Below are 24,691 nucleotides of genomic sequence, written 5' to 3' on the forward strand. Positions count from 1 at the left end.
GAGGAACATGTGTTTTTTTAGCCAAATTTTGAGGTTTGCAAAGGATTCTGGGTAACAGAACCTGGTCCGAGCCACACAAGTCACCCCATCTTGGATTCCCCTAGGTATCTAGTTTTCAGAAATGCACAGGTTTGGTAGGTTTCCCTAGGTGGCGGCTGAGCTACAAGCCAAAATCTACAGGTAGGCACTTTGCAAAAAACACCTCTGTTTTCCTTCACAAATTTGGATGTGTCCACGTTGCGGTTTGGGGCGTTTCCTGTCGCGGGCGCTAGGCCTACCCACACAAGTGAGGTATCATTTTTATCGGGAGACGTGGGGGAACGCTGGGTGGAAGGAAATTCGTGGCTCCTCTCAGATTCCAGAACTTTCTGCCACAGAAATGTTAGGAACATGTGTTTTTTTAGCCAAATTTTGAGGTTTGGAAAGGATTCTGGGTAACAGAACCTGGTCCGAGCCACACAAGTCACCCCATCTTGGATTCCCCTGCGTCTCTAGTTTTCAGAAATGCACAGGTTTGGTAGGTTTCCCTAGGTGGCGGCTGAGCTACAGGCCAAAATCTACAGGTAGGCACTTTGCAAAAAACACCTCTGTTTTCCTTCACCAATTTGGATGTGTCCACGTTGCGCTTTGGGGCATTTCCTGTCGCGGGCGCTAGGCCTACCCACACAAGTGAGGTATCATTTTTATCGGGAGACGTGGGGGAACGCTGGGTGGAAGGAAATTCGTGGCTCCTCTCAGATTCCAGAACTTTCTGCCACAGAAATGTTAGGAACATGTGTTTTTTTAGCCAAATTTTGAGGTTTGCAAAGGATTCTGGGTAACAGAACCTGGTCCGAGCCACACAAGTCACCCCATCTTGGATTCCCCTAGGTCTCTAGTTTTCAGAAATGCACAGGTTTTGTAGGTGTCCCTAGGTGGCGGCTGAGCTACAGGCCAAAATCTACAGGTAGGCACTTTGCAAAAAACACCTCTGTTTTCCTTCACCAATTTGGCTGTGTCCACGTTGCGCTTTGGGGCATTTCCTGTCACGGGCGCTAGGCCTACCCACACAAGTGAGGTATCATTTTTATCGGGAGACGTGGGGGAACGCTGGGTGGAAGGAAATTCGTGGCTCCTCTCAGATTCCAGAACTTTCTGCCACAGAAATGTGAGGAACATGTGTTTTTTTAGCAAAATTTTGAGGTTTGCAAAGGATTCTGGGTAACAGAACCTGGTCCGAGCCACACAAGTCACCCCATCTTGGATTCCCCGAGGTCTCTAGTTTTCAGAAATGCACAGGTTTGGTAGGTTTCCATAGGTGGCGGCTGAGCTACAGGCCAAAATCTACAGGTAGGCACTTTGCAAAAAACACCTCTGTTTTCCTTCACCAATTTGGCTGTGTCCACGTTGCGCTTTGGGGCATTTCCTGTCACGGGCGCTAGGCCTACCCACACAAGTGAGGTATCATTTTTATCGGGAGACGTGGGGGAACGCTGGGTGGAAGGAAATTCATGGCTCCTCTCAGATTCCAGAACTTTCTGCCACAGAAATGTGAGGAACATGTGTTTTTTTAGCCAAATTTTGAGGTGTGCAAAGGATTCTGGGTAACAGAACCTGGTCCGAGCCACACAAGTCACCCCATCTTGGATTCCCCTAGGTCTCTAGTTTTCAGAAATGCACAGGTTTTGGTAGGTTTCCCTAGGTGGCGGCTGAGCTACAGGCCAAAATCTACAGGTAGGCACTTTGCAAAAAACACCTCTGTTTTCCTTCACAAATTTGGATGTGTCCACGTTGCGCTTTAGGGCATTTCCTGTCGCGGGCGCTAGGCCTACCCACACATGTGAGGTATCATTTTTATCGTGAGACGTGGGGGAACGCTGGGTGGAAGGAAATTCGTGGCTCCTCTCAGATTCCAGAACGTTCTGCCACAGAAATGTGAGGAACATGAGTTTTTTTAGCCAAATTTTGAGGTTTGCAAAGGATTCTGGGTAACAGAACCTGGTCCGAGCCACACAAGTCACCCCATCTTGGATTCCCCTAGGTCTCTAGTTTTCAGAAATGCACAGGTTTGGAAGGTTTCCCTAGGTGGCGGCTGAGCTACAGGCCAAAATCTACAGGTAGGCACTTAGCAAAAAACACCTCTGTTTTCCTTCATAAATTTGGATGTGTCCACGTTGCGCTTTGGGGCATTTCCTGTCACGGGCGCTAGGCCTACCCACACAAGTGAGGTATCATTTTTATCGGGAGACGTGGGGGAACGCTGGGTGGAAGGAAATTCATGGCTCCTCTCAGATTCCAGAACTTTCTGCCACAGAAATGTGAGGAACATGTGTTTTTTTAGCCAAATTTTGAGGTTTGCAAAGGATTCTGGGTAACAGAACCTGGTCCAAGCCACACAAGTCACCCCATCTTGGATTCCCCTAGGTCTCTAGTTTTCAGAAATGCACAGGTTTGGTAGGTTTCCCTAGGTGGCGGCTGAGCTACAGGCCAAAATCTACAGGTAGGCACTTTGCAAAAAACACCTCTGTTTTCCTTCACAAATTTGGATGTGTCCACGTTGCGCTTTGGGGCATTTCCTGTCGCGGGCGCTAGGCCTACCCACACATGTGAGGTATGATTTTTATCGTGAGACGTGGGGGAACGCTGGGTGGAAGGAAATTCGTGGCTCCTCTCAGATTCCAGAACGTTCTGCCACAGAAATGTGAGGAACATGAGTTTTTTTAGCCAAATTTTGAGGTTTGCAAAGGATTCTGGGTAACAGAACCTGGTCCGAGCCACACAAGTCACCCCATCTTGGATTCCCCTAGGTCTCTAGTTTTCAGAAATGCACAGGTTTGGTAGGTTTCCCTAGGTGGCGGCTGAGCTACAAGCCAAAATCTACAGGTAGGCACTTTGCAAAAAAACACCTCTGTTTTCCTTCACAAATTTGGATGTGTCCACGTTGCGGTTTGGGGCGTTTTCTGTCGCGGGCGCTAGGCCTACCCACACAAGTGAGGTATCATTTTTATCGGGAGAAGTGGGGGAACGCTGGGTGGAAGGAAATTCGTGGCTCCTCTCAGATTCCAGAACTTTCTGCCACAGAAATGTTAGGAACATGTGTTTTTTTTAGCCAAATTTTGAGGTTTGCAAAGGATTCTGGGTAACAGAACCTGGTCCGAGCCACACAAGTCACCCCATCTTGGATTCCCCTAGGTCTCTAGTTTTCAGAAATGCACAGGTTTGGTAGGTTTCCCTAGGTGGCGGCTGAGCTACAGGCCAAAATCTACAGGTAGGCACTTTGCTAAAAACAGGTCTGTTTTCTGTGATGTGTCCACGTTGCGCTTTGGGGCATTTCCTGTCACAGGCGCTACGCCTACCCACACAAGTGAGGTATCATTTTTATCGGGAGACGTGGGGGAACGCTGGGTGGAAGGAAATTCGTGGCTCCTCTCAGATTCCAGAACTTTCTGCCACAGAAATGTGAGGAACATGTGTTTTTTAAGCCAAATTTTGAGGTTTGCAAAGGATTCTGGGTAACAGAACCTGGTCCGAGCCACATAAGTCACCCCATCTTGGATTCCCCTAGGTCTCTAGTTTTCAGAAATGCACAGGTTTGGTAGGTTTCCCTAGGTGGCGGCTGAGCTACAGGCCAAAATCTACAGGTAGGCACTTTGCATAAAACACCTCTGTTTTCCTTCACCAATTTAGCTGTGTCCACGTTGCGCTTTGGGGCATTTCCTGTCACGGGCGCTAGGCCTACCCACACAAGTGAGGTATCATTTTTATCGGGAGACGTGGGGGAACGCTGGATGGAAGGAAATTCGTGGTTCCTCTCAGATTCCAGAACTTTCTGCCACAGAAATGTGAGGAACATGTGTTTTTTTTGCCAAATTTTGAGGTTTGCAAAGGATTCTGGGTAACAGAACCTGGTCCGAGCCACACAAGTCACCCCATCTTGGATTCCCCTAGGTCTCTAGTTTTCAGAAATGCACAGGTTTGGTAGGTTTCCCTAGGTGGCGGCTGAGCTACAGGCCAAAATCTACAGGTAGGCACTTTGCAAAAAACACCTCTGTTTTCCTTCACCAATTTGGCTGTGTCCACGTTGCGCTTTGGGGCATTTCCTGTCACGGGCGCTAGGCCTACCCACACAAGTGAGGTATCATTTTTATCGGGAGACGTGGGGGAACGCTGGGTGGAAGGAAATTCGTGTCTCCTCCCAGATTCCAGAACTTTCTGCCACAGAAATGTGAGGAACATGTGTTTTTTTAGCCAAATTTTGAGGTTTGCAAAGGATTCTGGGTAACAGAAACTGGTCCGAGCCACACAAGTCACCCCATCTTGGATTCCCCTAGGTCTCTAGTTTTCAGAAATGCACAGGTTTGGTAGGTTTCCCTAGGTGGCGGCTGAGCTACAGGCCAAAATCTACAGGTAGGCACTTTGCAAAAAACACCTCTGTTTTCCTTCACCAATTTGGCTGTGTCCACGTTGCGCTTTGGGGCATTTCCTGTCACGGGCGCTAGGCCTACCCACACAAGTGAGGTATCATTTTTATCGGGAGACGTGGGGGAACGCTGGGTGGAAGGAAATTCGTGGCTCCTCTCAGATTCCAAAACTTTCTGCCACAGAAATGTGAGGAACATGTGTTTTTTTAGCCAAATTTTGAGGTTTGCAAAGGATTCTGGGTAACAGAACCTGGTCCGAGCCACACAAGTCACCCCATCTTGGATTCCCCTAGGTCTCTAGTTTTCAGAAATGTACAGGTTTGGTAGGTTTCCCTAGGTGGCGGCTGAGCTACAGGCCTAAATCTACAGGTAGGCACTTTGCAAAAAACACCTCTGTTTTCCTTCACCAATTTGGCTGTGTCCACGTTGCGCTTTGGGGCATTTCCTGTCACGGGCGCTAGGCCTACCCACACAAGTGAGGTATCATTTTTATCGGGAGACGTGGGGGATCGCTGGGTGGAAGGAAATTCGTGGCTCCTCTCAGATTCCAGAACTTTCTGCCACAGAAATGTGAGGAACATGTGTTTTTTTAGCCAAATTTTGAGGTTTGCAAAGGATTCTGGGTAACAGAACCTGGTCCGAGCCACACAAGTCACCCCATCTTGGATTCCCCTAGGTCTCTAGTTTTCAGAAATGCACAGGTTTGGTAGGTTTCCCTAGGTGGCGGCTGAGCTACAGGCCAAAATCTACAGGTAGGCACTTTTCAAAAAACACCTCTGTTTTCCTTCACCAATTTGGCTGTGTCCACGTTGCGCTTTGGGGCATTTCCTGTCACGGGCGCTAGGCCTACCCACACAAGTGAGGTATCATTATTATCGGGAGACGTGGGGGAACGCTGGGTGGAAGGAAATTCGTGGCTCCTCTCAGATTCCAAAACTTTCTGCCACAGAAATGTGAGGAACATGTGTTTTTTTAGCCAAATTTTGAGGTTTGCAAAGGATTCTGGGTAACAGAACCTGGTCCGAGCCACACAAGTCACCCCATCTTGGATTCCCCTAGGTCTCTAGTTTTCAGAAATGTACAGGTTTGGTAGGTTTCCCTAGGTGGCGGCTGAGCTACAGGCCTAAATCTACAGGTAGGCACTTTGCAAAAAACACCTCTGTTTTCCTTCACCAATTTGGATGTGTCCACGTTGCGCTTTGGGGCATTTCCTGTCGCGGGCGCTAGGCCTACCCACACAAGTGAGGTATCATTTTTATCGGGAGACGTGGGGGAACGCTGGGTGGAAGGAAATTCGTGGCTCCTCTCAGATTCCAGAACTTTCTGCCACAGAAATGTTAGGAACATGTGTTTTTTTAGCCAAATTTTGAGGTTTGCAAAGGATTCTGGGTAACAGAACCTGGTCCGAGCCACACAAGTCACCCCATCTTGGATTCCCCTAGGTCTCTAGTTTTCAGAAATGCACAGGTTTTGTAGGTGTCCCTAGGTGGCGGCTGAGCTACAGGCCAAAATCTACAGGTAGGCACTTTGCAAAAAACACCTCTGTTTTCCTTCACCAATTTGGCTGTGTCCACGTTGCGCTTTGGGGCATTTCCTGTCACGGGCGCTAGGCCTACCCACACAAGTGAGGTATCATTTTTATCGGGAGACGTGGGGGATCGCTGGGTGGAAGGAAATTCGTGGCTCCTCTCAGATTCCAGAACTTTCTGCCACAGAAATGTGAGGAACATGTGTTTTTTTAGCCAAATTTTGAGGTTTGCAAAGGATTCTGGGTAACAGAACCTGGTCCGAGCCACACAAGTCACCCCATCTTGGATTCCCCTAGGTCTCTAGTTTTCAGAAATGCACAGGTTTGGTAGGTTTCCCTAGGTGGCGGCTGAGCTACAGGCCAAAATCTACAGGTAGGCACTTTGCAAAAAACACCTCTGTTTTCCTTCACCAATTTGGCTGTGTCCACGTTGCGCTTTGGGGCATTTCCTGTCACGGGCGCTAGGCCTACCCACACAAGTGAGGTATCATTTTTATCGGGAGACGTGGGGGAACGCTGGGTGGAAGGAAATTCGTGGCTCCTCTCAGATCCTAGAACTTTCTGCCACAGAAATGTGAGGAACATGTGTTTTTTTAGCCAAATTTTGAGGTTTGCAAAGGATTCTGGGTAACAGAACCTGGTCCGAGCCACACAAGTCACCCCATCTTGGATTCCCCTAGGTCTCTAGTTTTCAGAAATGCACAGGTTTGGTAGGTTTCCCTAGGTGGCCGCTGAGCTACAGGCCAAAATCTACAGGTAGGCACTTTGCAAAAAACACCTCTGTTTTCCTTCACCAATTTGGCTGTGTCCACGTTGCGCTTTGGGGCATTTCCTGTCACGGGCGCTAGGCCTACCCACACAAGTGAGGTATCATTTTTATCGGGAGACGTGGGGGAACGCTGGGTGGAAGGAAATTCGTGGCTCCTCTCAGATTCTAGAACTTTCTGCCGCAGAAATGTGAGGAACATGTGTTTTTTTAGCCAAATTTTAAGGTTTGCAAAGGATTCTGGGTAACAGAACCTGGTCCGAGCCACACGTCACCCCATCTTGGATTCCCCTAGGTCTCTAGTTTTCAGAAATGCACAGGTTTGGTAGGTTTCCCTAGGTGGCGGCTGAGCTACAGGCCAAAATCTACAGGTAGGCGCTTTGCAAAAAACACCTCTGTTTTCCTTCACAAATTTGGATGTGTCCACGTTGCGCTTTGGGGCGTTTTCTGTCGCCGGCGCTAGGCCTACCCACACAAGTGAGGTATCATTATTATCGGGAGACGTGGGGGAACGCTGGGTGGAAGGAAATTCGTGGCTCCTCTCAGATTCCAAAACTTTCTGCCACAGAAATGTGAGGAACATGTGTTTTTTTAGCCAAATTTTGAGGTTTGCAAAGGATTCTGGGTAACAGAACCTGGTCCGAGCCACACAAGTCACCCCATCTTGGATTCCCCTAGGTCTCTAGTTTTCAGAAATGTACAGGTTTGGTAGGTTTCCCTAGGTGGCGGCTGAGCTACAGGCCTAAATCTACAGGTAGGCACTTTGCAAAAAACACCTCTGTTTTCCTTCACCAATTTGGCTGTGTCCACGTTGCGCTTTGGGGCATTTCCTGTCACGGGCGCTAGGCCTACCCACACAAGTGAGGTATCATTTTTATCGGGAGACGTGGGGGATCGCTGGGTGGAAGGAAATTCGTGGCTCCTCTCAGATTCCAGAACTTTCTGCCACAGAAATGTGAGGAACATGTGTTTTTTTAGCCAAATTTTGAGGTTTGCAAAGGATTCTGGGTAACAGAACCTGGTCCGAGCCACACAAGTCACCCCATCTTGGATTCCCCTAGGTCTCTAGTTTTCAGAAATGCACAGGTTTGGTAGGTTTCCCTAGGTGGCGGCTGAGCTACAGGCCAAAATCTACAGGTAGGCACTTTGCAAAAAACACCTCTGTTTTCCTTCACCAATTTGGCTGTGTCCACGTTGCGCTTTGGGGCATTTCCTGTCACGGGCGCTAGGCCTACCCACACAAGTGAGGTATCATTTTTATCGGGAGACGTGGGGGAACGCTGGGTGGAAGGAAATTCGTGGCTCCTCTCAGATCCTAGAACTTTCTGCCACAGAAATGTGAGGAACATGTGTTTTTTTAGCCAAATTTTGAGGTTTGCAAAGGATTCTGGGTAACAGAACCTGGTCCGAGCCACACAAGTCACCCCATCTTGGATTCCCCTAGGTCTCTAGTTTTCAGAAATGCACAGGTTTGGTAGGTTTCCCTAGGTGGCCGCTGAGCTACAGGCCAAAATCTACAGGTAGGCACTTTGCAAAAAACACCTCTGTTTTCCTTCACCAATTTGGCTGTGTCCACGTTGCGCTTTGGGGCATTTCCTGTCACGGGCGCTAGGCCTACCCACACAAGTGAGGTATCATTTTTATCGGGAGACGTGGGGGAACGCTGGGTGGAAGGAAATTCGTGGCTCCTCTCAGATTCTAGAACTTTCTGCCGCAGAAATGTGAGGAACATGTGTTTTTTTAGCCAAATTTTAAGGTTTGCAAAGGATTCTGGGTAACAGAACCTGGTCCGAGCCACACGTCACCCCATCTTGGATTCCCCTAGGTCTCTAGTTTTCAGAAATGCACAGGTTTGGTAGGTTTCCCTAGGTGGCGGCTGAGCTACAGGCCAAAATCTACAGGTAGGCGCTTTGCAAAAAACACCTCTGTTTTCCTTCACAAATTTGGATGTGTCCACGTTGCGCTTTGGGGCGTTTTCTGTCGCCGGCGCTAGGCCTACCCACACAAGTGAGGTATCATTTTTATCGGGAGACGTGGGGGAACGCTGGGTGGAAGGAAATTTGTGGCTCCTCTCAGATTCCAGAACTTTCTGCCACAGAAATTTGAGGAACATGTGTTTTTTTAGCCAAATTTTGAGGTTTGCAAAGGATTCTGGGTAACAGAACCTGGTCCGAGCCACACAAGCCACCCCATCTTGGATTCCCCTAGGTCTCTAGTTTTCAGAAATGCACAGGTTTGGTAGGTTTCCCTAGGTGGCGGCTGAGCTACAGGCCTAAATCTACAGGTAGTCACTTTGCTAAAAACAGCTCTGTTTTTTGTGATGTGCCCACGTTGTGTTTTGGGGCATATCCTGTCGCGGGCGCTAGGCCTACCCACACAAGTGAGGTATCATTTTTATCGGGAGACTTAAGGGAACATAGAATAGCAAAACAAGTGTTATTGCCCCTTGTCTTTCTCTACATTTTTTCCTTCCAAATGTAAGACAGTGTGTAAAAAAGACGTCTATTTGAGAAATGCCCTGTAATTCACATGCTAGTATGGGCACCCCGGAATTCAGAGATGTGCAAATAACCACTGCTTCTCAACACCTTATCTTGTGCCCATTTTGGAAATACAAAGGTTTTCTTGATAGCTAATTTTTACTCTTTTTATTTCAGCAAATGAATTGCTGTATACCCGGCATAGATTGAAAACCCACTGCAGGGTGCAGGTCATTTATTGGCTCTGGGTACCTAGAGTTCTTGATGAACCTATAAGCCCTATATATCCCCGCAACCAGTAGAGTCCAGCAGACGTAACGGTATATTGCTTTCGAAAATCTGACATTGCTGGAAAAAGTTACAGAGTAAAACGTAGAGAAAAATTGATGTTTTTTTCACCTCAATTTCAATATTTTTCTTTTTCAGTTGTTATTTTCTGTAGGAAACCCTTGTAGGATCTACACAAATTACCCCTTGCTGAATTGAGATTTTTGTCTACTTTTCAAAAATGTTGCGGTTTCTGGGATCCAGCGTTGGTTTCATGCCCATTTCTGTCACTGACTGGAAGGAGGCTGAAAGCACAAAAAATCGTAAAAATGGGGTATGTCCCCGTAAAATGCCAAAATTGTGTTGAAAAATTGGGTTTTCTGATTCAAGTCTGCCTGTTCCTGAAAGCTGGGAAGCTGGTGATTTTATCACCGCAAACCCTTTGTTGATGCCCTTTTCAGGGAAAAAACCACAAGCCTTCTTCTGCAGCCCATTTTTCCAATTTTTTTGAAAAAAACGAAATTTTCACTGTTTTTTGGCTAATTTCTTGGCCTCCTTCCGGGGAACCCACAAAGTCTGGGTACCTCTAGAATCCCTAGGATGTTGGAAAAAAAGGAAGTAAATTTGGCGTGGGTAGCTTATGTGAACAAAAAGTTATGAGGGCCTAAGCGCGAACTGCTCCAAATAGCCAAAAAAAGGCTCGGCACAGGAGGGGGAAAAGGCCTGGCAGCGAAGGGGTTAAATATGAAAGTAAAGGAAGGAAACAAATACAATTAGCTGCGTCATTCAAAATGATGACACTCACAAGACTTTTAAACTCATTGTATTAGCTAAACTAAAACTATTATAATAGACAGGGAGTGCTAGTTCGGCCTTTAAAATTTTACATCTTTTTGTTTTCTCAGTAGCCCTACCACAAATAAATAGTTGCTTAACAAAAATACAGTGTGAATAGATGTGTCTCCCTGTAATGCACTAAGGCCCATATTTATGGACAAAATGATGGAGTGCGTTGCTGCGTTAAAATTGGCAGCGCCGCACTCTGCCATTTTCACAATGCAGGGATGATCCGTATTTAAGTGAATACTGCGCACCCCTGTGTTGTCAACTGCGCTGGCGTTAAATTTAGCTGCCAGCGTCAACGCAGGCATCCTTGCACCATCGTGCAAGGATGTCTGTGTTGGGCGGTGTGATTGCATATGTGCGGGAAGGTGTCCCTTCCCTCACATAAACAATCACTAATGGCGCTGCACACACAGAAGTGCCAAAGCATCTTTTTCAAATGATTGTTTATGTGCAGGAAGGGACACCTTCCCGCAAGTTAACAATCATTTCAGGCACTTTGCTCTTTCTATGCGTGCTGCAGAATGCAGAACGCATAGAAAAAGCAAAAAACGAGGAGGAATAAAAGTATTCCTCCTCGATGTGCCTTGCTAACGCCACCCCTGCGGGTGGCATTAGATTTTGGCGCTGCTTCAGGTTTATGAAATCTTGTAAATCTGAGTCAGCATCAAAATGCAATGGGTGGTGCTGTGGCACGCCCACAGCAACATCCATTGCACGTCCCTCTGATGCAGATAACTGCGTCGGAGGGGTCCATATTTACAAGGGGGTGTAACGCCACAAAAAGTGGTTTTACACCTCCTGTAAATATGGAGCAGAGGTTAGGGCCACTGGAGTGTCACATAAATAGGCTTCATGATGTCACCTGAAGCCTAGGTGTTTACACGGCGGGTAAATTGATTTACTTCTGGGCTTAGCATAGGTAGAAAAGAAAAACAAAACATGAGAAATATTTTCTTTAGTGAGAAATTGCCACAAAGTAAAAGACCATATATCGAACTTTAAGTACAATTACTTTGCCAGTTGTGGTAGAGGGATATCAGGGAAGGGTTCAAAGTAAGGTTCAAAGTAAGGGTTGTCATTGAGAACAAAAAAAACTGGGTTGTCGATTTTCCTAAGAAGGGGTTTCGATGGAGGTTAGCTTTAGAGTAGTCCCAGAAGAGGTTTCAGGTACTTTTTTTGAAAGGGAGTTTAGAGAACTTGGGTCAGACCAAAAGCTTCCCAAACTCAGTTTTAATAACCACGATTGGATGTGTCTAAACCAAGGAAAAGTCATGTTCTTGTCTAGGGTCAGCAATTCTTCCACCGCTTTTCTTATGGCATTAAGCTCTTCTACAGTCCAAAAGTAAAAGAGGCCTTAGCAAAGCAATATGTTCCACTCTTTTAAGTGCCGGATCTAGGAACATAGGGAAGAGAGGGGTGCTTTTGCTGAGATTAAGAGAGCGAACAAACTTATTCTTGCAGTTCACAGTTAGCATAGCCCCAAATTTCAGCCCCATATAAGGCTGCAGATTGAGCCTTCAATTTGTATGAGTCTATAGCTGGGAGTTGGGCTCTTGATGATGTTACCTGATGTCTTTTATATATAGCCTAAGCTTGATGTTGAAGCACTGACCCATGCTTTTGAATGTGAAGAGTGCATTACGCTCTCTATCCAACATAATACCCAGATACTCCAATTTCCCCTGTTCTAAATTTATGACTTGTTATGTGTTGGTTCTTAGTTGCGTTCCGGAGTGCTTTTTCGTGTTTCCCGGAAGGGAGCAGCGCTCATTTCCAGTTTTCCACTGCAGCTGGCGAAGAGTTTATTCCCGTGTTGTTGCCGCAGCGTGTGTCGATCCGGGGGGCGCCTTCATTGCTTTCGTATCTCCCTGGTAGGCCCCCGTCCGGCGCTAACGGACACCTGCCGTTCTTCTATTACGTCGCCGAAGTGAAGGGCAGCCGGTTCGTTTTTGTTTCGCAGTTATTGATCGGCGCATGTTTCCCCGAGTGGAGAAAGTCTCCACCAGTGTTTCCGACAGAGCAGGCTGGTCACACCGGCGCTCCTATTGGAGGAGAGGGATTTCAGAGGCAGCACCCCGGAAGCAGTGAGAAGGGGATCGGCATCTTCAAGCTGGCCACACCTTCAGGTTGGCCACACCAGCACTCCTATCGGAGGAGGTGGATTTCAGGGGCGGCACTTGGAGCAGTGACGAGGAATTCACCATATTTTTGTGTTGCACTGTCAGAGTTTCTACTATACAAGAGACAGTGGAGAGGATCTTGCGCTTTCAGGGTGCTGATGAGGAAGTGGTGTGCTTCAAGCCTAGAAAACAGGACACAGTGAGAGTTTCTGGGGGAAAAAAGGAAAACAATATACTGTTCTTCATATTTTATTTTTGTGGATATTGACTTGTAGTAGTGCTGTTCTTTATATTTTATTTTTGTGGATATTGACTTGTAGTAGTACTGAACCTTGACATTTCACTTTATTGTGTTATTTATATTGTATTCTTATTACTTTTCTCAGTACTTTTGTAATGGCTAACCATACCAATATTTCTCCTCCACCATTATTTCTACCACTTCCAGGTACTCCAGCTCTCCCTTGGGAGGATTGGATAGAAATGCTTGAGAATTATATTGTTGCTTTGGATGGTCAGGGTTATTCGCCACAAAGAAAAAAAGCTATCCGTTTAAGTACTTTGGGGTGTGAAGGTCAAAGAATCTTTAAATATCTTCCCCCTTCCATGGGGCCCAATGGTCAGCCTATGGACGATGTTTTTAAAGAAGCCATTAAAAGGTTGGAGAACATGTTCGCTAAGGAGACTAATTTAGTACTAGCGAGGTATACATTTTATACTCAACCCCAGGATCACCATGAATCAATTGATGATTTTGTGTCACGGTTGAGAGAGTTGTCTGTCAAGTGCAGGTTTGGTACCATGACAGATGAACTGATACGGGATCAACTCATTGTTCAAGGCCGTGATAAAAAGATTCAGGAGAGGTTATGGGCGGCGAAGGATCCCTCGTTGCAAGAAGCAATTGACCTGGCAAAAGTGATGGAGGAATTGAGACGCTGTATTAAAGAATTAGAAAGGAAAGAGAAAACTGTGGATGTTATGGCTTTGTCAAACGATTCTACAGGGTCTCAACCGGAAACTGGAACTGCATCAAAGAAAGGGGGGTTTATCAGGAGCAAGGGGAGGGAGTGCTTTCGTGTGGTAGTACTTCTAATTTAGGGGATTCCAAGAAATGTTTTGCTGCTAATAAGGAGTGTCATAAGTGTGGCCGAAGGGGGCATTATGCCCGTGTGTGCAGGGAAAGTAACCGATTTCGTGTGTGCAGGGAAAGTAACCGATTTGCTAAAGAATCTAAGTCGAGCATAAATATAGTGGAAGAATGCTGTGAATCTTCTTGTGAAGACAGGAAACTCGTAGTTGAGAACGATGTAATCTTGAGTGTGAATGGGGGTGACCGCAGATGCTCTAGACCATCAGCTCTTTTCTCTATTGGGGAAGCCCAGGTAAATCTCATGGTGGACTCTGGTTCATTGTACACCATAATTCCAGAGAGTCTTTTTAAACGCCATTGGAGGAAAGAAAAATTATTACCAAAAGATATATCCCCGGGTGGATACCAAGGGGTGGAAATTCAATTGCTTGGTTATATGTTGAAAGAAATTCTGCTTAGGAAGAGGAAAATCTATGTGGCTGTTGAGGGTCCGCCTATCCTGGGATGGATGCATCAATTTGATCTCAACATCGTCGTCAGTCCTAGAGCATCCAGTCAAGTTTTGTTGGTAGATAACATACAATTGGAAGACATTTTGGAGGGTGCCAAGGGGGTGTTTGAGAAAGAGTTCGGATGCTCACCCTATTGAACACAACGTTCGCAAGATACCATTTGTAGTGAGGGAGGAAGTCAAGAAAGTAATAAGCAACATGTTGGTGGAGGGTACTATTGAACCTATTGAAGTCTCCCCATGGATTTCTCCAGTTGTTATTACACGGAAATCAGATGGGAAGGTGAGGTTGTGGGTAGACTTAAGGTCTGTGAATCAGAACATTGTGGTGGATACTTACCCCCTGCCTAATATTAACGAATTGTTAACAGCTGTCAAAAATGGTAGGTTTTTCTCGAAATTAGATTTGAGCAGTGCCTACCATCAGATTAGACTCCATCCTGAATCCAAGCATTTTACAGCGTTTGTCACTCCAGAAGGCTCCTTCCAATTTACCCGTATGCCTTTTGGTCTGGCATCCGCTGCGAGTGTGTTTCAACGCATGATGGGTAGGATGTTTGGAGATGTTAAGGATGTATTATTCTTTCAGGATGACATCCTTGTGATGGGTGAAACTGTTGATGATCATAATGTCACACTTAGGAAAGTACTCAAGATCATTCGAGAAGCTGGCTTAAGTTTAAATAAGGAGAAATGCACTTTCTTAGTTGAAGAAATTGACTACTTAGGGTACTCTATTGCTAAAGGGAGTATCAAACCAAAGAAAAGTATTTTGGAGGCCATTAGTTTGGCACCGGCACCAGCTAACATGGAAGAGTGAGATGGCAGAAGATGATTGTCTTAGGTGTGTCTTTAAACTAGTTTCCTTAGGGGCTAGAAGGGAGAGTTCGCTTCCGTTGTCGGTTAGACCATTTTTGGATGTGTTGGATGAATTGTCATGTTGTGGGGACAGCGTATTGATGCGGGGGAGAACGTTTTGTTCCACCAGTTGGATTGAGGTTTAAACTATTTTCTCTAGCTCATGAGGGTCACTTTGGCCAAGGGATGACAAGTAGGAGGTTAAAAGAGTTTTTTTGGTGGCCAGGTTTAGATGGTGGCATCAATGTTACCTTTAATAAGTCCTGTAAGACATCATTAACATAGAGGGAGACGAGTGTAGGGGCTAACATGCACCCTTGTCTCGCCCCTTTATATATGGAGATACAATCAGTTAATTGCCCCTGTGGATCCCAATGGACTTGGGCTTAATTATCCTGATGGAGTCTTATTAATTGGACAAGTAAGCCATCGGGACCCCCTTATTCTTAAATGATGCCCACGTGTATTCCCTAGGAACTTGATCAAGTGTGACCCTAAGATCAACAAAGGATATGTACAAAAGGCCATCTCTCAACTTGTTTTATTTCTAGACAATAACGATTAGACTCAGCACTTGATCTATGGTGCTTACTTTGGGTCTGAAACCAGCTTGGTAAGGACTCAGGGTCCTTGCATCATTAACCCAATCATTATGTTTATTTAATACCTGTCTCGCATAGTCCTTCTGTAAGGTGTCCAAGAGACTTATTGGTCTACTGTTGCCTGGATTCAAACGGTCCCCCTTTTTGTAAATGGGAATAATCTCTGCACCTTTCCAGGTGTCTATGATCGATGTCCCTGAAGCAATGGCATTACACAATTTATTAACATAGGGGACCCAGATCACGGGACAGTAATTCTCCTGGGATTTTGCTGGCCTGTGGGCCTTACCCAATTTAACTGCTAGTATAGTTGCCTCTGTAACAACTGTAAACTGTGCACTTGTATAGCGCACTACTCACCCGTTAGGGTCTCAAGGCGCTGTACGCATACCGCTGTGGAACCCCTCCTGGCTTTTCCCTGTGAGGCGCCCACTCCTGGGCACCCCCAGGGTGAAGCCAGGCATCCAAGCGCTGTCAGGGCCGTTGTGGAGATTAAGCAAGCTATTGCCCAGAGTTACAGAGTGGGACCCATTAATTAGATTAGGCACTGAGGCGAGAATTATCTGGTTGAAGGGAATTGAGCCCAAGACCCGCCAAGGCGGGAATTGAACCCCGGGCCAGATCTCTGCATCAGGGTCTGCCATTGTGCCACACTTCTCCAAGGAAAAATATGACTCCAGTAAAATGGATTCTGGATGTGGGTCGGAGGGAGAATAATTATCATTGTGTGAGTTTCTGTATAATTTAGTGAAATGGCCCACCCAAATACCTGGGTTCAGGTAGTATTCGACCTACGGTTCAACATGAGCTCTCCTGTGTGCTATAGTTTTCCAGAATGTTCTATTATCACCAGACTGTGTTGCTACTAGTAAGTCACTCCTGCTAGAGTTGTACCAAATTTCGTTGAGCTAGTGTTAGTGATTTTTTGTACGGGATTCTAGCAATAAGTACCTCAGCTAGGGCTTTATTTACAAGGACTTTTTTGGATTTGCTGAAGGCCCTGGTATACCAGGGGTTAGTGTGGGTATTGTTTAGCCTACTTGGAATTGATTGCCTCATGAAGGTGAAGATAATTTTTAGAGCACCAGCTACCTTGTGATGTATATCAACCATAGGGATGTCAGAGGGAAGGAGGTGGCTAAAAGGTGCTACTGCTGTCGAGAATACATTATATATCTCACTCAAGGTCTCTGGATTCCCCAAAATTGATGGCCATTTAATGGAGCCTCAATCATTCCCTAGAGTTGGCGTGATAGTTAGGATTACAGGGTCGCCATGGTCTTTAATCAAAGCACCTGGGAGCTTGAGGTGTAGTGGGTAGTGATCACTATCTTTTCTGCTGTCCATAGTAAAGTCTACCATTTTGTGCCACATGGTGGTCCCAATCGAAAAAATAGCCTAGTTTGGTTCTAATTAAGCCTCTCCTGTAGGAAGGCTGACCTTGTATATCAGAGTTAGATCTACCATTGCAAACCTTCAAACCATTTTTCATTGCAATACGGCAACCTGAATAGCTGCCGTAGTGCATGGTACATAGGATTTGGCACTAAGAGAAGATATACCCCAACTCTTATCTTCTTCCTCTGTAACCAGATCGAAGTCCTATATGGGCTCGAAAGTGATAATAAAATCTCCGCAAATGACAATCATGCCCTTGATATTTACGGTGCTAATGTAGTGGCATAAGGTGGTTAAAGATGGAGCTTCCAGGTTCCTGGGCCTTGGCCAGAGGTATACTTTGAGAAGATACAGGCTACTCCTATCTGGATTTGTATTGCTAGAATGTCAGGGGAGTCAATGGTTAGGGGTTCTATGCGAAGATTTAACTTAATTTTAGTCCAGATCAAAAGACCCCCCCGAAGCCCGCCATGTACTGAAAGACTAGCATTAACATAATAGGCGATATAAACAGATTGATAACATGGCCGGGTTAGCCATGTTTCTTGGAACATGTAGAAATGGTATTGCTCAATACATTCAAACCATTGGGGGTCCAACACTTTGAACTTGAATCCAGCAATCTTCCACAAGACCTCCGGCATCCCCATGTGCCTCTATTCCACTACAGAACCCCACGCTCTAAACCCAGGCCGGCACACCGCCTGCGCCCAGGCCGACCCCAGACACACCCACGGACCTTTCGCATGTCACTCATGCCACTTCTGCACTCAAGACAACAAACACCACAACAACACCAAACACCCCAATCACCTCAGCTGCATCCTCAACACCCGCTCCGTCCACAAGCACGCCATCGAGCTTTGGGACCTACTCACGACAGCCTCTCCCGACATCGCCTTCCTCACTGAAACATGGACGAACCCCTCATCGGAACCCGACATCGCCATAGCCATTCCAGAGGGATACAAAATCAGCCGAAGAGACTGTATCAATAAACCAGGAGGGGGAATCACCATAATACACAGAAATTCCATCAGGATTTCCATCAACACCAACGACACCCTGGACGCCGCAGAGCACTTACACTTTCAGATACACATCAACGCCAACACCACCTTAAGAGGAACCCTCGTCTACAGACCACCAGGCCCCGTACCCTATTCTGTGACACCATCGCCGACGCTATCAGCTCCCACGCCCTCGCCTCCACGGACTACCTGCTCCTCGGTGACCTAAATTTCCACCTGAAGAGCGCCAGCGACTGCAACTCCATTGCCCTGCTGGACAACCTCGCAAACCTCGGCCTCAAGCAACTGGTCACTTCACCCACCCACTCAGCCGGACACACGCTTGATGCCATATTCTCCTCCAGCAGCCACATTGCCTTCACTCACACCACCGAACTCCATTGGACTGACCACCACTGCGTCCACTTCTCCTTCCTGAAGCCCACCACCAACAACATCCTATCCCTCACCGCAAGTGGAACAAGATCTCCAAGGAACAACTTATCTCCAACCTCGCCCAATCTACACCACCCACTACCAACAACCCCAACGCTGCCACCCTCAACCTCAAACGATGGCTCGACAAGTGCACTAACTCCCTCGCCCCACTCAAAAAAAACAGCAACACCCACATCAACAAGACAGCTCTCTGGTCCACCGCAGAACTGCAGACCTCCAAATGAGAATGCCGGAAAGCTGAGAGAGCCTGGCGCCAAGAACCATCAGTGAGCAAATTCTCCGCCCTCAAATCAGCCATGCACAAACACCACCAGCTCATCTGGATCACCAAACGATCCTTCTACAAAGAAGGCATAGACAACAATGCACACAACAGCAAGGAACATTTTTCCATCATCAAAGAACTCACCAAACCCAAATCCTGCACCATCAACCCTCCGCACTCGCAAGACCTCTGCAACTCCCTCTCCAGCTACTTCCACCGCAAGATCGCAGACATACAAGAAAGCTTCATAATGTCGCCACCCACCTTCACCACCACCGATGCATCCAACCCCACAGCTCCCTTCCGCACCAACGTACTGAGCACCTGGACCCCCGCCAACGATGAAGAAACCAGCAAAACCATGAGGTCCATCCACTCAGGCCCCCCAACAGACCCCTGCCCCCACCACGTCTTCAACAAGGCCAACCAAATCATCGCTCCCCAGCTCCGGTCCGTCATCAACAGCTCCTTCAAGACCGCCACCTTCCCAGATATTTGGAAACACGCCGAAGTCAATGCCCTGCTCAAAAAACCCAAAGCAGACGCTGAAGACCTCACAATCTACCGACCTATCTCCCTACTCCCATTCCCCGCGAAGGTCATGGAGAAGATAGTCAACATACAACTGTCCCACTTCCTGGAGGACAACAACATACTTGACGTCTCCCAGTCTGGATTCCGCAAAAACCACAGCACCGAGACCGTCCTCATCACCTGCACTGACGACATCAGGACCAGACTTGACAAGGGCGAAACCGTTGCCCTCATCCTTCTAGCCTTTGACACCGTATGCCATCAAACCCTACGCACACGCCTCTTCGACGCCGGAATTCGCCACAAAGCCCTGGACTGGCTCACCTCCTTCCTCTCCGAAAGAACCCAAAGAGTTCACCTCCCTCCATTCTGGTCTTAAGCCACCAAGAACATATGTGGAGTCCCTCAAGGATCCTCACTCAGCCCCACCCTCTTCAAAACCTACATGGCTCCGCTCACCAGCATTGCCCACCCCCACGGCCTCAACATCATTTCCTACGCCGACGACACCCAGCTCATCCTCTCCCTCACGAGGAACCCATCTACCACCAAGAACAACCTCCACGCCGGACTCCTCGCCATTGCTAATTGGATGACAGCAAGCCACCTCAAACTGATCCCAGGAAAAACCAAGATCATCATCGTCGGACCCAACAAGACAGCATGGAACGACTCATGGTGGCCTGCCACCCTAAAACCACCCCCGACACCCACCACCCACGCAAGCAGTCTCGGCTTCATACTAGACTCGTCTCTCTCCATGACTCAGCAAGTCAACGCCATATCATCCTCCTGATTCAACACCCTCGGCATGCTACACAAGACCTTTAAGTGGATTCCGATAGAAACCAGAAGACCGGTCACCCACGCCCTCGTCAGCAGCAGACTGGACTACGGCAATGCCCTCTACGCAGGGACCACAGCCAAGCTTCAGAGAAAACTCCAGCGCATCCAGAACGCTGCCGCACGTCTTATCCTCAACCTCCCTTGCCACAAGCACATCTCCGCCCACCTCAGATCCCTTCACTGGCTGCCCATCAACAAAAGGATAGTCTTCAAAATCCTAATCCACGCTCACAAAGCCCTCCATGACACCAGACCAGCCTACCTCTACGCAGGGACCACAGCCAAGCTTCAGAGAAAACTCCAGCGCATCGAGAACGCTGCCGCACGTCTCATCCTCAACCTCCCTTGCCACAAGCACATCTCCGACCACCTCAGATCCTTTCACTGGCTGCCCATCAACAAAAGGATAGTCTTCAAAATCCTAAACGATGCTCACAAAGCCCTCCATGACACCAGACCAGCCTACCTCAAAGAACAACTTAACTTCCATATCCCGACCCACCAGCTCCGCTCCGCCGACCTCGCCCTCGCAACAGTCCCCCGCATCCAACGCACCACCTCTGGCGGCAGATCCTTCTCCTACCTCGCGCCAAAATCTGGCACTCCCTCCCCACCAACCTACGCAAGACCCAGGACCTCCTAGCCTTTAGAAAGCGCCTCAAAACATGGTTCTTCGAGCAGTAACACCCCCTTCCTCCACCCCCAGCGCCTTGAGACCCTACCGGGTGAGTAGCCTGCTTAAGAAATTATTGATTGATTGATTGAGAATATTAAAAACAAATCCAGCAAAGTTGCTCTCTGCTTGCCGGGAGAGAGGAGACTCTAAATCTGACTGTATATGACACATATTAGTAATTAAGGGTGGAACATTAAGGGTTCTGCTTGAAACCTTAGCAAAACCCAGATTAGGGGAGACAGCAGGAGTACCCAGATTAGGGGGGGGGGCAGCAGGAGTAAAATGCAATATATTCTGTTGGCCCTTAATTCCAGGGACACTGATTGCAATGTCCAGGCACCATCAATCTTAGCCATCCAACCGGGACAAGGCTTCGAAAGAATTCATAGTGGAGGATGCTATATTGCAGCTGGCTATAGTTAGCGGCAGAGTTAAATGAAAAAATGACATTGAAATGGGTCCCTATCGGGCCCTACATTTATGTCCCTAAAAAACAGGCAGAGCACTGATCGATTTCTGAACAATGGCTGGAATGTAATTCCTGTTTCTATTTCACATTTTACTTAAACTTCCATTCCCTAAGAGTGTTTGCTTTTTCCAGGATGTGGTGTTGATTGTTTTTTTTTCATGTAACATGTCACTTTTGTATTGTGCATATTTTGAACTGAGTCACCTTCAGGTGTTTCTAACTGGCCACGACTGAGAGCTCTAGACTTGAGCCTGAAGGCAGTCTGTGTTTCTCACAGTACCTGCCAGTGAGTCAAAAATTGTTCAGAATCCAATCTTTTGACTTTCTGCAGAGATTGCAGAAAAATTGTCACATTTGTCAGTTGCAATTGTGGTTCTATGTAAATGTGTGTGAAGGAGTACACAGCTGTTGAGATACTTGGGCACAAGTATAAGAAAATGCAGAGCTTCCAGATGAGATGGTACATAGTCTGTTTGGGTGGGAGGTTTAAGTGATAGTGAGGAAAGGAAGTGCAAATAGAAGAGAGTAAAAATAGGGTGCTGAAAAGGAAAGAGTTCAGGTGTGAAATATTTGAGAGGGGGATTTCACAGGGATGTAGGGGGGGAAAAGGCTTAATGCCTAACATAGTTTGCAGAGAAAAATGTGAGAGGAATGGAGTGATTGAGACACCCTGAATATTAATACCCCTTTCACAAACCATAGTAATGTTTAATCCACAGTTTCATATTTCCAGAATTGACCGTTTCAATATTATTTTTTTACAACAAAGTCGTTGTTGTTATTCATTTATCTTAAACAGCAAACAACAATTGGCAAAGCCAATAGTTGTTTCTTGTTTTAGACATATGTTATATTATTTATCTGGATGCAATAACAGAAAGCTCAGAGTGAGACACAAAAATAGCAGGGAGGTAATATAGTATGAGTAGTACAGTATTTTAGTTTCCATGGCTCCCAATTTTTTCATCCCACTTAAAACCCTGTGTTGCATGCTCCTTTTTTTATGATCTGGCTTGACAGCGCAGCTGTTGCTAAGCAATTATGTGAGCATTACTAGAGAAGTGCTTTAACTCCGCCCACATGTTGTGAGCCAGGATTACATGCTTTGATTAAACAGTCGTTGTGTGCTTCCACAAAGTAATGCCTGCCCTCCACGCTGATGTGATCATTTTATTTATCCGGCTGCCTAAGGTTGAACTTTCAGGGGCACAAACATGACATTGTAATGCTTTTAAAGTGTTTTAGTTAACTAGATAATTTATGCTGTTTTCGTCTGGCAGCAACACAGATGGGATGGAAGGAGGACAGTCATTAATGTACATGGATTTTTAGGTCAGGTTTGAGAGTGAACTGTCACCTGACCTTTTAACTTTCACCAATATTATAACAGTTCAATGCTTCCCAATACCATAAAACATTCCTAAAAAGCCAGATCTATTGGCATTGCCAATGCTTACATGGTTAAAAGTGTAAGGGTAGACATTGTCAAATTTAAATTATGAAACAGGGAATACTTTATAAACAATAAGTTGAGTCAAGAATGCTTTTAAATATCACAAATTTACCATTCAAGCTTTCATTTTCTCCAGCTTCTCGTTCAAGTGTTGAAACATTAAAGACACTGGCGAGGCTTACATGTGCCCAGGCAAAAGGCATGCGGTATTTTCCCAAACGCTGGCAGAAGGACTCCGCTTGAGATTTAAGTTTTTCAACTTTATCCTTACTCTGAAAAACACAACTAAGATTATTTAAGGTCTCTATGAAAGGTTACTTACACAAAATAGTCTCTGCTTTGGCCCTAATTTCCATAAAAGTGCTCAGTCAGATTATTAAAAATAGTTAATTACAGGAACCACTTGAAAATTGTGGGCCTGATTACGAGTTTTAAAGACCCATGGTGAGGAGACCGTCGTCAAGGTGGTGGTCTCCCCACCGGCCCGATTACGACTTTCCCACTGGACTGACGAGCGACAAGCCCAGTGGGAAAGGTGAGGCAGCCTTGCCGCCAGCTCAAAATAGAGCCGGTGGCAATGCTGCTGCACGCAGGGGGCACTAGCATCCTCAAACTGCACACTGTTTGCACAACAGACAGTGAGCATTTTGAGGGTGCTGGGCAGGGACGCCCCTGCACTGCCCGTGCCATGGGCATGGCATGGGCAGTGCAGGGGTCCAGCGTGGTTGTTCTCCACTAGCTTTTTCATGGCGGTTGAACCGCATGCCTACAGTGATTCCAGGGATACCCATTTGATTAGAGATAAATGCGACAAATCAGCAGTTGTCTTCAGAACATGAGAATTTTCAAAAACATTTGTCAAAGTGATTCTTAAACACGACAAAAACATTGCATACGACCCACCCCATGTATCGTTTATTTCTTTCTATTTTTGCTTTAATGCTACTGTGCTCTACATACAACAGTAGAAACAGTAGAAACTACAACACTGGACTACTTCTGGGATTCTGGATGCACAGGGTTATCATTAGAAATAGTGTGATGAGAGGAAGAAGAGGATACAGAAGAGTGGGTGGATAAAAGCACAGGAGTTTATTCACATACATACATTTGAACATGTAATTGTATTCACATGGAAATCTACTACTATATGTAGGTTTTAATTTACACTTTTTTGCTAATTATAATTTCAGAGTAGAGATTTACACCTTGGTGAAGACTTGCATGTGTTCACTACCTAGTAGAGCCTCCTGCAAAAGGATTTACAAGTATAAAATTACTATTAGTAACTTTTCGGATATATATAGAACTCACTGCCACCGTGACAGAGGTGCTCCTATGGGAAAGTGAAGGAAAATATTACAATTTATTATTCTTTAAAAAAAAATTATATATTTATTGTGAATTGTAAATATTAAATAATGTATACTATTGTAAACCTAGTACTAATCAAATATAATGTTACTGCACTTTAACTAATGAAATTAATTGTGTATTCCTTAGGAAAAAGTTGAAATAATTTTATTTAACATTATTTCCTTGGGGAGGGGGTATTTTAATCCCTTCTTCCACTATTTTCTATCGGAGTGTATTGCAGTACATGTGAGTGGCCCTGTGTGGTGCTAGACTTAAGGCCTCATTATGAGTTGGACGGTTGAACCGCCACAACTCCCATACAGCAGTGGTGAGGCGGCCATCGAGCCTGCTGTCTCATCACCGTCGTATTAAGATGTTTCCACCGGGCTGACCGGCAGAAAACATTGTTTTGCGAAGTTCCGCTGGTCAGCCCGGTGGAAACTGTGGCAGCATTAGCCTCGACTCCCAATGTCATTGCACAAAGCATCCTCAGAATGCACATAGCAGAAAGTGCGCATTCCAAGGGTGCTAGCATGGGGGCCCCTGAACTGCCCCTGACATAGTCGTGGGCAGTGCAGAGGTCACCCTGTGGCCCGTAACACTGCCTTTCCACGAGCCTTTGCACGGCAGTGACCCCACCATAGAAAGGCTGGCGGAAAGCAAAGTCGTGATCAGCATGGCGGTGCCGAACTCGACACCACCGTGGCTGACCACAACTTTGACTGTCACCAACCCGTCGGGATCAGGGATCCGA

At 46.4% G+C, this 24,691-nt stretch overlaps 1 protein-coding gene across 2 annotated transcripts in view; it reads right to left on the bottom strand.

Annotated features, from left to right (window-relative positions):
* The window catches only part of DOCK8 (dedicator of cytokinesis 8), a 709,540-nt gene that overhangs the window by 433,321 nt on the left and 251,528 nt on the right, over positions 1–24,691 (bottom strand). For both annotated transcript variants that reach the window (XM_069228642.1, XM_069228651.1), the window contains one exon: positions 22,694–22,853. In XM_069228642.1, the coding sequence (XP_069084743.1) occupies positions 22,694–22,853 (160 nt within the window). The remainder of the gene's footprint in view (positions 1–22,693; positions 22,854–24,691) is intronic.

The sequence above is a fragment of the Pleurodeles waltl genome, chromosome 1_1, assembly GCF_031143425.1.
Source record: "Pleurodeles waltl isolate 20211129_DDA chromosome 1_1, aPleWal1.hap1.20221129, whole genome shotgun sequence".
Classification (NCBI taxonomy): domain Eukaryota; kingdom Metazoa; phylum Chordata; class Amphibia; order Caudata; family Salamandridae; genus Pleurodeles; species Pleurodeles waltl.